Raw genomic sequence first — 13589 nt, 5'->3', positions numbered from 1 at the left:
GATTCACAGTCTGGCCTGGTATAATTGTTCATGTATTTTCACTATGTGTTAACATAATTCTATCTATATCTTTGTCCAGGAAAATTATTGCTGTCAACAAGGGCGTCAGCAAACTCCAAAAATTGATACAAACAGTGATTTGGAATCTTGTTATGTTTTGTGCTTCTATGAAAAGGGCAGATTATGGTCACGTTGTTCAGTTGTGGATACACGTGTGCTGATGCCATTCAGCCCTGGTCCTCACTGATGAAAACACACGCTATGGATGAATATGATCTCGTATCTTATAATATTCCTTATATTTCCCATGTGTTTTGATTGACACCTGAGAGTCAGAGGCATGAATAAAGTCTGTTAGGTCCTACCAAGTGAGTGAAGATAAAAAGAATATATGTTGTTCTGTGGAGCTCACACTGTGTAAATGATGAAGCATGCAGAAGTGCTGCTGAGATTTCTCAGCGCATCACATTATGATGAAACAGTATCTTTTAGGACATACTCTGAAAGTGTTTTATCTTCTGCCTAAGGACCTTATCCTGCAAATGCTGCCCAGCCTAGTTCTTACTACAATGTGCAGTTCCACTGACTCACAATAAACAGCACTGTATTTGATGGTAAGTGTTTGCAGGATCAGGTCCTATGCTGCAAATGTGTATCCCCATTGTTACTTATGGGCCTGAAACTGTAAGGTGCCATGTGCTTCCTGTGAGAGGCCGAGCACCATGACCTCCACATAGAACTAAGGGTGCCCACAGGATTAGGGTCGGAGTGTTTTATTGCTTCCTTCCATAGATTCTTTGCATTCCTTTTATTAGAGGAGTGTGAATGACACCAAAAGCAAGGAAATGCTGCAGCTTTACACTTGTGCTGTCATAAGTCCATTATACTCAGACTTGGAAGAAAATTTTAGGATTCCTTGAATGTAACAGGTCTAATTCTGCACTGAGATGAACAGACACACCTGTCACTGTGCGCATATTGAAGGGCCACATCCAGCCCTAATAGGCTTCAACTTCCTCTACCTCCTTTGTAGGCCTGTGCTACTTGAACATCTCAGAGAAACAAGAGCTGACAAGAAAAGGCTTCGCAAAGCTCTGAGAGAATTTGAGGAACAGTTCTTTAAACAAACAGGAAGGTAAAACAAAACCTCTTTATGTATTTTAAGCAGATTTTTATGTTTCCATTAAAGAACATATTCTTAAGCAGCAGGGCAGGGATTTACCTGTAGTAATTGGGCTGGGGGGAGGGAGGGGGTTGTGTTATCTTCTGTGCTTTGAGAGTCCCAAGGGTAGCTACAGTCCAGGATTGGAAGGGGACAGCTGGGAGCACCGTGGAGGCATCAGGTCTCTATGGAGATGACTTTTTGCTTGGACAATTCCTCCAGGATCTGTGCAGATCCTTGAAGTTCTTCCAGGTTTAGGATAGCCCCCATAACCTATCCTGTGAGGGGAAAAAGCCACCCCTCACAGCTCCACAGGGAACTCTGCCAGAGGATCAGTTCAGAAATTTCCTTCCCTAGGCTTATTGACAGAAGGAGCAATGTAAGCCCTAGTCAGGGGTTGGAGTAGTCCAGCAGCAGCTGTGTCTGCCACACATGCACTATTAGGATCTCCTGATTTACAGAATGTATATGCAAATAGGTAGTGTTTTTTTTTTATAAATGTAAACCTGCAATGTCACTTTCCTGGAGACATTTTACCATGACTGGTATGTTGGTGGCAGGCAGCTCTGTCCCACCCCTCGCCTTTCTTAAATGGGCTAAGTGTGGCCAGAAGTGTAGGTAGTGCGGGCCTGAGTGAAAGTTCATTGACATCAATAGCCTTTCCACTGAGTTCAATGGGCTTTGGATTTAGTCCCTGTGAGCAGAGAGCAGCCATTTTGTTGTTGGTTTAACACAGACCTTACTGATGAGGTTTTTTTCTGTTTTGGTTTTTTTGGGGCGGAGGGTGTTGGGGGTTTATTGGTAAATTCCAGGTTATACCTAAAACAAGGTGAGCTTTCATTCTAATTTTTCAAAAATGTGGCCCCCTCACACTTTCACATCACAATATTGCTCTTACGAGGACCAATGTGTGAGGGTATAATATTTAAATTGCTCAATTTGCTTAAATGCTATTGAATTCATGACATGTCCTGAATGAAAACAACTTTAACTCCTTGAGTGATCTCAGGTAGGTCAGGATGATTTCCTATCGTGATGAAAATCTGCAGGAAGAACTTGTATGGGCTCAGTCCAATGCCCTCTGGATCAATGGGAGCTTTTCCATGGATTTCCCTGGGCATTGGAGCTGGTCTATATATGGTTCAAAAAGAAAACCATACGTGTGGTACCATGGTAGTTATATTTTCCATAATACTATACAACAACATATCTGCATATTTTGGAGTGAAGTAATTATTACTTACACAGCTGACAAGAAATGTGATTGCCTTGTATAATCTAAACCTCAGAATTCAGTATTTTAATTGCCATTCCTATAATCTTACTTCACGATAGTATGCTCTTTTCATACGTCTATGGGCATCTACAATTAGAAACAAATATAAAAAAAATCACAGCGGAACTAATTTTAAAACCCATTTTTCTTCTGTGTCGTAAAATGACAGAGCTCTGTTTGACTGTTTCAGGAGTCCGCAAAAGGAAGATCGCATACCGATGGCTGAAGAGTACTCTGAATATAAGCATACAAAAGCCAAACTCAGGCTCTTAGAGGTTCTCATCAGTAAGCACGATGTCTCTAAAACAATTTGAAGTCAATGAAATACACAGCTAGTGTTTGCTAGCAAACAAAAAAACAAACGAAAGTAATTTTACAGGTCTGGGTCTTTCCGCACAGTTATTAGACACACTGAGAATCTGATGCACTTTAATAATCTTATTAACTGAGAGTAGGAGAGGATGGCAATGTATGTAAATGGGAGTGAGTGAGCTGTATTTTTTCCTTTTGGAAAAGCCTTGAAGTGCACTATGATAATCTTGGAAGTTAAAGGGACACTGCAAAGTAGTTTAGGCCCTTAGTCTAACCCGCTTTACCTTAAAATGTATAATCCATTAGGGAATGGCCTCCAGAGTCTACAAATAATCAGAAATCCACCACTCTGTCTCACTCAAAAGTAGTGCAATCCACTATTTCTGTAGGCAAAACAACTTACAACATCATATGTTAACTAAAAACCTGTGGACCAAATTCTACCCTTAGATACATAGGTGCAATGCCCATTGGCTTCAAAGAGAGGTGCATATACATGGACAAAATTTGGCCCTGAATTCTTGGAGCTGAGTAAATTGAGGCTGCTGGAGAAAAAGAACGTGGTAAAATAACTGCCAAATGCAATCATGTTTTTTGCAAATGAGAAAACGTCTATTTGGCAAAGCAACAAGGACTCAGTGGGTAGGGAAGGAATGCCTGTTTCAGGTTTGCCAAAGGGTAGTATAAGACAATGTAAAGGCACTAGGTGCTGGCCTGTTAAATATGGTTGGCAGTACCCTTAAGAAAATTCAGTAAAATAAATTGATCATACATGCTGATTTTTAGTTCTGTATTAAACATAGCACTTTATTTTGCCTGATGCTATAAAATGTTGCTTTTTGGACTACCAAAGCTTGTTTGGAAGCATGCACTTTGTAAAATGTTAAAGTATTTCCTGTGTTAGATATCTATATTAAAATAATGAGGAGAGTAGTTTATTGCATTCTGACAAGATATTTTGGATAGATAAATATATGCAGTATATAATTGAACGTCATGGTTGTGAGATGAGGAACTCTGGCCTTCTTGTTTCCTAAAAGTAAGCCTACAAAAATATTTTTCTGTTGGTATTATGCATCCTTCAGCACACCCCACTTTGTAATGTAAAGGGATTTTCCTCACTCTTGTGATAGATCATTTCTGTGTAAAGTGCAATATTTCACAGGGATAGTCAGCATTTTGTATTTTTCATTACAAATCAAAGGCGGGTATAATGGGGAAATGTCTAACCCAAACATGAAGGAAGAGCTTAAAAAGGAAATGCATTGCATCATATTTAGGGTTTTGTTTAAATTGACATTTTGTATTAACTGCATATAAGCCACCTGTTTTGCTATCTTAAGGAAACGTTCATTTTCTGAAGTCTATTCTATGCCAACCACGTTTGTATTTATATTGTATGTAATGTTTCAGCATGATTTTAAGTAGTACACATTTTCAAATGGTTTGGAGGAAAAAGTGTGACCACTACACAATGTGGATTTTTTTTATTTCTATGAGGTTTGCTGTTTCACTGTATTGACTTGACAATTTATAACTTTTATGAATCAGAATGATCTCCTTTCTAAATCTGTTTTAATTAAAGTAATCTAAGAGCAACAGGAACAGATACACAACTATTTGAGGTTTACAAACTACATCTTTGATAAGAGAAAATGGTTTCATGACATATGTATACAATTGCTATTAAAATGTACTCTATATATTCTATATGATTGTATAATATTTTATACAACAGTACAAATAAAATATTTTTCTATTATATTTATGTTTAAACACAATTTTTGTTTCCAGTTAGCTAATATAAATAACACTGTCAAACAACAAGTTGGAAGTGCTGACATTTCTAGGCTTCGAGATTTAAATCATGCTGCAATTACAACCTTTCATGCTGTTTGGAGTTATCCCAGTGTTTGTTCAGTAGATTAAAATAAATGCATATTTAAACACCATTATAAGCCATTATTTGTATTTTGCTAAAGCATTTTATATAGGTTTTTGTTATGTTTGGCCAGGAACAAACAAACAAACAAAAATTGCAGCATCTAGGTGTAAATGTTGTCAGAAAGAAAATCCAGGACTTCTGTTCCCCTAATGCTATAAACTATTAGAAGGAAGGAGGAAAGTTATACTAAAAATGCTATTAATGAATTTGAAAAACTGATGTTTGCTTTTGGTGACAGCGGCATGTGCATGCTTCTGAAGAGAACATCTGACAATGGAAATGGACAACAGAGGTTCAAAGGCTCCTAAGTAATGGGGTAGGAATTAACGTCCAACACTGATGTTGCAGGTCTTGCAACTGGGATCTTTTTTTGCATTTGCAGTAGACGAGCTCATTACCTGATGACCAGTAATTTCTGCAACTGTGCCAAGGGAAAGATCCACAGGATCAGTGTAAATTACTTCTAAAATAACATCCTGGGCATGGTGATAAACCAGGATGCCATCTTCTTCGGTGCAGGTCAGAAATTTATTATCCTTTGAATTTAGCTGAGGAAGGCGCTGCTTACAGAATTCATCTCCTGGTGAGCCAACAGGGGCAATAACAAGAATGACATAGTGATAAGCTGTGTACATGCAGTAGAAGTCCCCAAAGTACAAGTTAGTATTTGGATTGAAAAGTTTTTCGGCTGAAATCTCAAACCTGTATCTTCCATAAGGTGAATCTTGTGGTGGCTTCCCTGTGTTAAACTCAGTGTTGCAGCTAAAGAAGATGCCTTCCAACTTCCCACTGATTGGAGAGCCATGGCTACCACTGTTATCCTTGACAGAAGGCTGCATTGCATTTCCATGTTGGTCTCTAAAAATGAATGACTATTATTGTTTATTTTGCAGTGAAGAGTACAAGTTTGATTACTTATAGGACTACCACCATGTCACAAGGGACACAGAGAAACCAGTCATTTGAAAAATAAGGTTAACACCACCCCACTCTCGAGGGAAAGCAAAGACAAATAAATGAAGGCATGACCAGGGCTCAAGGTGAGAAGGAATTGCTTTTCCATCTTGTCTCTGCTTCTGGAGGTGAGTTGTATGGAAAAAGAGGCAAAAACAGTAACAGAAAACCCACCCACCATATTTTTCCTCAGCAACTGTAACACTAGTGGGATTTTAAGTCTACATTGAAAGTTACAAATGAACCCAATCATACTGCAATATTTTTTTAACATTTTCAGTGGATGCTAGTTCCTTTCTCCCCCCGCCCCCCCCCCGCCCCCAGTGACACTATGGCAGGGAATAGCCCACATGCCCCCCCAAACCTGCAGCTTACTTGGCTCCTACTTACACGATCAGGAGTAACTTAAGCAGACTCAAACACAAAAAGTCCCTCTCTGTTTTATTTAAATAGGTCTTCACAGATTTTGAATTACAGGAGTGCTTAACCCATACAACCACTGTGGAGTCCTGCCTGTGCAGCTCTGGAAGTTAGAAGTAGTGAAGATGATAATCTCAGTCTAATAAATTTGAGGAGAATTAATCAGTTTTGGCCCCACTAAGACCCCCTTTCATTTTCTTCTAAAGAAGCTGTTTCTCCACATTGTTAATACATGGCCCAATTTGGCTGCCATCGACTTGAGCGGAAGCAGGACTGGACCCAAGATGAGATATAATTTGGTTATTTCCAGCTGTAATTATCCTAAACCCAGAAATACACAAATCCAATCCCTTGCATTGCAGTTCAATTGTTAGTAAAGTGCACTGATTCTGTGTATGTATGTATACATATACCCTGGACATGTTTGTATATCTCACTTTCTGCTTGCCTAAATACTTTCAAAGTGCAATGAATCTTCAGCACCCTCCTATCTAGAAAAATTATTTTACTATCACCACTTGGGTTAGGTCACTTCTCTTGTCAAAGCTATGACTGATTTCCTTTTGTTTTCTGCCTTGGTTGTAGACTATTAAGTCTCAATGATAAGACACTTCCAGGTCTCATGGCCACCTACTCCTTTACATTTCACAGAACTCTTGCCACCTACCTGCTGTGCTAAACCGCCATCATTCCTTCATGCAAATTGACAAGTCTTAAAAACACTTTTCAGAATGCTTTCTATTCACCAACGAAAACTGCTTTTGTTAAGAACACCATGCTCAATTCAGGCCATCATCTGGTAAGGTGGGGCATTACATGCTGAACTACATGAGCTGTTTCTCAGGTTGGTGGTAGCAAGAGACGCTCTAATGCCAATGTGCAATAAATATCACGTGAGCGCTTTTCAGTCACACACTCTCAACATAAGGACAAACAGAATGGCTGACTGACTTGATGTAGTGCCTTGACGCAGCGTGTAAAGGACAGAAAGCTTCCCTATATAGCAGATTTCCCCCTTCATTTTGATTTCAATAAACCAGCCTTTGTTAGAAAAATTTGTTTTCAACCAGGCAAATGCATCTGCATGTGCACTACCTTAGACTAGAGCCCACCTGCCAGAGGCATAACTAGCAGCTATTGCCCAATACTGCATGTACAAAACTCCCTTTGAGTTCAATGGTAGCTGTGCTCTTGTAACCAATTTAAATATCAGGCAAACCCAGCATCGGATTTATCTGTAACTGGCACAGGTGAAATTTGTTAGCCTGATGGGTAGTTTAACCTTTACAAGCAAACAGATGACCCCTAGCAGTTGCTCACTGTTTTGGAATAGTTTCGGGGATGGAGTGGGGTGGATTTTTATTTTTGTGACAGTCCAAGGTAAACCCCCTAACTAGAAATTCTTGTTTTCAGCTAAATTCTAACAATAGAATGTAAGGTTGTTTCATTTTTTATATGCTCATGGAAAGCAGGTTTAGTCCTTGCTCCTACTGAAGTGAATGGGAGCTATGCTAGTGTTTCTTACATAGTTACTTTGTAAGACAATTGTTAACCATGATGTTGGTAAATATACTATCTGTCAAAGATGGTTTCAAGTGGCATATGGAACAGTGGCTTTATCACTGAGATAATTATTGCCATTTCTAATCATACACCTTATTCTGACTAAAATTTTTCATATAGCTGTGAGGTAAACTTCAGAAGCTTTCTCATGCTCTCAAGACCATCATCTTTATATTTGCAGAAGCAATGCTCTGGGAAGATAGGGTCTGAAAAGAAGATTAAGTTGTTATGAATTAAACAAATTCAAAAAAAAAAAAAGAAAGGCCATCTTCTCTGCAACCTGAAAAATGTGCTTGAAGCTGTATTTCTGTGACAAGATACTGACATCCAGTGGCCAATTAGGCTAATTATAGGTTAGTATTCGCTAGGGAGCTGAGACACTTTGCATGCTGTCTATTTAAAGGAAGCAGTCATGATTAAAGTGTATGTTAATTATATGCCACATTGAAAAAAAAAACCGTAATGGTGTCGCAGGATCAAGGTTTACCTAGTAAACAGACCAAGGTCTTGCTGTGTGCTGTACAATCTCTTGAGACACCCACTGGACCCCTCCCACTCTAGCCCTAAATACACCACTTTGTGCACTACAGTTTACTACTTAGAAGCCCCTGGAGCCCATCAGAGGTCTTCTAAATCATAAGACAAAACAACACTTTGAGGCAGGGAATGCTAGTTGAAGGGTTCCACATGATGCTGATGGTCATCAACAGCTTAGTCTAGAGCACATCATACCTTTTGAGCCAGCAATTCTTTGCCAACTGTAAAAGACCCTGAATTTGCCTGTTTCTGAACATCTTCATGTATTCTATACTCCTGAGGGAATTATGCACCAAAAAAATTAAAAATTATGCACCAAAATTCTGAAATGTAATTTGTCAATAAATGAATGTGGCTCCAGCATGGCAGTGGGGACCACAGGCCATTGGCTGCACTGAGGTGGGAGATCACCCTGCAGCCCCCACCTCCCTCAGAACAGGGTGTAGCGAGTCGGTGTGGCTCCCCTCCTGCCCAGCAGAGGGCGCTCCCTCCCAGAAGCCCAGTTGGGCTGAGCCACCACTTCCTGTCTCCGCCCCCCGGAAGTCAAGGGGCGGGACAGGAAGTAGAAAAGGAGAACGCCAGAGCTCAGTCAGGAGCCAGCCACCGCCGCGAGCAGACGTGCCGGCGGGAGCTCCAGACTGGGAACCCTCCAGGACCCGAGGCGGCGATCCGGACTGGCCCCCACTGCCCCGCGCCCAGTACGATGAGGAACCCGCAGAACGTCCCCGGGATCGGAACCCGGAGCAGCCGCTAGGACTTCCTCCCGCCCGGTACGAGGAGGAGCCGCTTCCGCCCTGCTGTTATCCGGAAGAGCCATCGGAGGCAGCCGGGCCGGACTTCCCGCAGGAGTTGCCGGACCTGCCCCCAAGCCCTGCAGACCCCATGCCGATGGACTGGTCCGAACTCACGGCGACCGAGGAGCAGGTACCCATAGAGGGGGAAATGGACTGTAGCCCGGGGATAGCCGACCCCTGTCAGGCTATAGGCACCGAGGTGCCCATGTCGGTGTGTTTCAGTCAGGACCCCACTGACCAGCGGCCGTGCTAGCCGCTAATAGGGCCCCGGGCTGGGACACAGTGGAGTGGGTGGGCCTGTGTCCCCCCTGCCACCCCACTCACGGGTGGCAGTCTCCCCCTCACCCCAACGCAGACAGACGCCTGCACTAACCGGAGTTGCTGTCGTTGCTCAGCCCCTGACGTCAGGACCTGAGTCCTGTGGATTAGGGTTTGTTGCCCCGCCCTGACCAGAGAGTCTGGGCTTACTGACTGTGTAGTTGCTCAGCTCCTGAGGCAAGGACCTGAGGCCTAAACTGAACTGCTGTAGTAAACTGTTGGTACCCAGCCCCCTGCTCCAGAGGGCCTGGGTTTTATATTGAACTGGTGTTGCCCAGCTCCTGCTGTAAGGATCTGGGCGTAGAACTGCTATTGTGCTGCCCCGCCCTAATTGAGGGCCTGGGCTTACACTGATAGACTGTGTGCCTTGTGTTCGTCCCCTGCCTGAGGGTCTGAACCTGTGGACTTCCTGAGACTGATTGCTGGTATCCAGCCCCCTGCTCCAGAGGGCCTGGACTTCTTGAGACTGATTGCTGTTACCCAAGCCCCTGCTCCAGAGGGCCTGGGCTCATATTGAACTGTGGTTATCCCGCCCCCTGCTTCAGAGGGCCTGGACTTCTTGAGACTGATTGCTGTTACCCAGCCCCCTGCTCCAGAGGGCCTGGGCTCATATTGAACTGCTGTCACCCAGCCCCCTGCTCAGAGGGCCTGGGCTTATATTGAACTATTGTTATCCAGCCCCCCTGATCCAGAGGGCCTGAACGGGAGACGGTACTAACCCTGATTTCTTGCCGTCCCACCAGTTAGAGGGGACAAGGAGCGAGTCGGTGTGGCTCCCCTCCCGCCAGCCGGAGAGTTGAGCCCCGACCAACAGCTTACACAGGGACTCAGCAGTGAGGCTGCACCTGACCCTGGCATAGTGCAAGGGCTGGGCCTGCCCTTCTGTGCCAGGCGCACCAGGTGTGGGTAGGCAGGCTCAGCCCAGCAGGATCCAGGTGTGGGGCAATCTGGATGTGGGCAGCTCAGTGAGAGATCTGGATGCACAGGGGCTTACTGGAGGGTTCAGGGGCAATGGGACTCTGCAGGGGATCCAGGTGATGGTGGCTGGGCTCAGTGTGTGTGTGTGTTGGGGCGGTATCTGGCTACCTTCAGAGCTTTCAAAGCTCTGTGAACTCAAATGTGCACATACTGTGAACGATGAAAGATTCACCCATGTGACCCCACCCAGTAAGTATGAGGATCAGGGAAACCTGGGCATTCCAAAAGGATGATATGCTCTTATTACAGAACTCACAGGCCTGATCCAGCACTTAGCTGCTCCAGTTTTCTGCAAGTGTTACTTCACTCAAACTGAGTTACATTTGAGTAAAACTGAGGTAATGCAGTGTTGAAACAGGCCCAAAATCTTTAACGTATGCTAAAGTATAAGAAATAAGTATGTTTAAATTTCTTTAAGGCAAGTAATCGGAGATTCTACCACTCTGAAAGGCAGTACAAAAACAGGGTTCTACTGCATTGTTTAGCAGATGGCAATGTACCCCCAAACCAGTTTTCTCCTAGAATACTACTCTTGCCACTGCATGGAGTCTTTTCCTAAGACACTGTTTCATGCTCAATCAATATCCTGAGCTCTAACCTCTAGCGTTGGGGGTGATGACATCTATATTTTGATTGGATAACTGTCTAGCTTTGCTGCCTGTGCAAAAGAATATTATAACTTCAGCACTAATACGCAAAATAAGCAAATAAGCAAAAAAACCCACGTTAAGAGACCACTAAGGATGCACAACAAGGCATTCAAAAGTCAGTAAGGGATAGAGCCACAAAAAGATTTAGGTGCCTGACTGCCACTGTAGGCATCTACATCCAACTCTTAGGCACCACTGTGATCCTCAAACCCCTGCTCAGCTGCCACCTAATGCTGGAGGCACCTAAAATCCCTACGTGCTGGAGTTTCCACCATTAACAATCCCTAGGCACTTGGGTTTCTGCCACTGAACATGTGAACAGCCAACTTAATCTAGGGAATCAGGTGCCTAAGCCCCTGCAGAGTAGGCATTCCTAGCTATTGTGCTTGTGAGGGCCGATCCAGTAGACTTTTCAACACCTACATTTCTCTGTGGGTCTGGCTTTAAATGACACTATTCAGGTTGCATATGCTTGAGTACAATGTGCACATGCAGATACATGAGACACATGTATACATCAAGTACTTGCAGGCAAATGTATGCACAAAATTGTACAACCCCTATCTTTAGAAATATCATTCTGAATTTCTAGTACATCAATCATCATCATTATTACTTAGTCTTTAGACTATGATGGTGCCTAGAGGCTTACTCAGGACTGAAACTCCATTACACCAAGTGCTGTGAAAACACAGTTTCTACTCCAAAAACTTATTTCCTATTCAGATTCAGTGCTGAATTGTACAAACTTACATAAATAAGTCACTTCTCTTCTTGAACTGGAAATGTAGTGCACAGACTGTCTGTTGTAAAATTGTGTCTTTACTTAATATACATTTTTATGTTGCGTAAAGTTAATACTTAGCTGGAATTACTCTCTTAATGTGGACAATTTTGCATGTGTTTGTTTCTTACCTGATATAATCAAAGTATTCTTTGTGCTGATTCCGATAAAAAACAGAAAGCTTAAGCATACGTCCTGCAATCACTTCAGCTTTTTCCAAAAGCTGTGTTAGATGAACTTTTGAATAATCTGTGAAGAGAAGAATATCTGCTAGTAAGAAAGAAACATCATCTCCTAAATCACAGTCTAAACTTATTTTGTTGCCTTGTACAAAACAGACAAAGGGTGGGAAGGCAAAGAGCAGCAAAGGGCCAGATTTTTGGGACTTGAGCTTCAAAAAATCTGCCCCAAAGTGACAGTCAGTGGAAGAGCCAGGCACAAAACCCCCATCCACCAGACCACATGACCGCTTATGATTGTGATACGTGGTAGTTTTCACAAGGGGTTGTCAGCATTATCTCCTACTAATGGTATTTTCCATTAGAAACTGCTCCCTAATTCCCACGTGCCTACAACCTAGTAGCACAACATACTACCACAGAGGAAGTACTAGGGCTTTGATACAACCCAACTAATACAGGGTTAAACTCACTCCAGTGCAGTTAGCACATACAAGGACTCACTAAAACTCTTAATGAGTAGTACAGGGCTTTCATACAGACAGGCTCTGTGTACTGGGGTGAATTTCATCCCAATGAAGCTGCGTGTAAGTAAATTAGGAGCCAAATGTATGCTCTCTAGAGCACAGGACGGGGTTGGGTGGAGATGGTGGTGCTCTGAGGCTTTCCACAGGCAGACTGCCTAGGGGCCGTTGGGTGCTGGGTGCAGCATGCTGAACAGAAGCACTTGGAGCGCTTTCAGGACGCTTCACAGCTGCTTGAGGCTAAAGACTGATGCAAGGATGGCCCTGCTTCAGTTTGGTTCACCAAGCACCCAGAGTGCCACCAAGTGCAATGTTTGGCCAACTGCACATGGTCTGTGCACCAACTGATTTGTATGCGGGTACATCAGGAGGACAGTGTGTGAGGGTGGGGCATGCTGGGTGTCTCTGTGGCTCCCTCTCAACAAGGCACCAACAAGGGAGCAGCCACAGTTTGTTTATACATTTTTTAACGGAAAATAAGCCGCCTAAACCAACCCTTCCATTTCCAGATGTGACAGGTACTGACTACTGACAATTATTCTGTGTCGCAATAGCTGATACAGACAGAAACTAATCCCTTTCATATAGCATGTTTGTTTTCTTTCTCTCCCTATGTGCTGTATCTTTTCCCAGCAATCTTACCTCCTGTACAAAACTCTATGATTTCACTCCACTCAGAAACAACGTAATCCCCATCAACTTGCTTTGATGCCGTCTGCACGGCTACTGTATATTCCGTTCTTGGGCTCAAGAACCAGTGTCCACGAACAGTCATAGGGAGAGGAACAGCTTTTGCAACCAGTTTAGTGGGTACATCCTAATGGGACAAAAAAGTATGATCAGTTAGTTGAGCAAAACTATATTCAGAAAGTCATATAAATTTAATTTGGGAGGGGGGGAAAGAAGTTCAATAACCTTATTTTAAACCCCTTAGGCCCAAATTCTGCTAACTTTTCTCACACAAGTACCACAGTGAAGTTAATAGGATGACACACACACTAGGAAGGGGAGTGAGATTTAGCCTTTAGCTAAGGGCATTCTTTTAATATTTGGTCTATGTGAAGCTAGACTAATATTATTACTTGCAGCATAGAATATACACTATAGATCAAGGCCATGAATTTGTACTTAAAAATGCAAGCCCGTGGGGTGAAGACCATAATTTGATCATGATACACTATCCTACTAAGGAA

At 42.9% G+C, this 13589-nt stretch overlaps 2 protein-coding genes across 8 annotated transcripts in view; one reads left to right on the top strand and one right to left on the bottom strand.

Annotated features, from left to right (window-relative positions):
• FAM13C (family with sequence similarity 13 member C) overlaps nt 1–4514 on the top strand; it is a 250496-nt gene extending 245982 nt beyond the window's left edge. For both annotated transcript variants that reach the window (XM_045023232.1, XM_045023233.1), the window contains 2 exons: nt 1034–1135; nt 2629–4514. In XM_045023232.1, the coding sequence (XP_044879167.1) occupies nt 1034–1135; nt 2629–2752 (226 nt within the window). In that variant the 3' untranslated portion in view covers nt 2753–4514. The remainder of the gene's footprint in view (nt 1–1033; nt 1136–2628) is intronic.
• Nucleotides 4515–4518: 4 nt separating this feature from the next.
• PHYHIPL (phytanoyl-CoA 2-hydroxylase interacting protein like) overlaps nt 4519–13589 on the bottom strand; it is a 54892-nt gene continuing 45821 nt past the window's right edge. For 4 of the 6 annotated variants that reach the window (XM_045023236.1, XM_045023238.1, XM_045023235.1 and 1 more), the window contains 3 exons: nt 13039–13213; nt 11825–11942; nt 4520–5553 (listed from right to left, as the gene is read on the bottom strand). In XM_045023236.1, coding sequence (XP_044879171.1) covers nt 5019–5553; nt 11825–11942; nt 13039–13213 — 828 coding nt within the window. In that variant the 3' untranslated portion in view covers nt 4520–5018. Of the gene's footprint in view, nt 5554–11824; nt 11943–13038; nt 13214–13589 lie in introns of all 6 variants that reach the window. The other 2 variants (XM_045023234.1, XM_045023239.1) reach the window with 1 other exon arrangement.

This window comes from Mauremys mutica, chromosome 7 (assembly GCF_020497125.1).
Source record: "Mauremys mutica isolate MM-2020 ecotype Southern chromosome 7, ASM2049712v1, whole genome shotgun sequence".
NCBI classification, from domain to species: domain Eukaryota; kingdom Metazoa; phylum Chordata; order Testudines; family Geoemydidae; genus Mauremys; species Mauremys mutica.
Note: the sequence above shows the minus strand (reverse complement) of the source record. Positions and strands in the feature narration are given on the sequence as shown.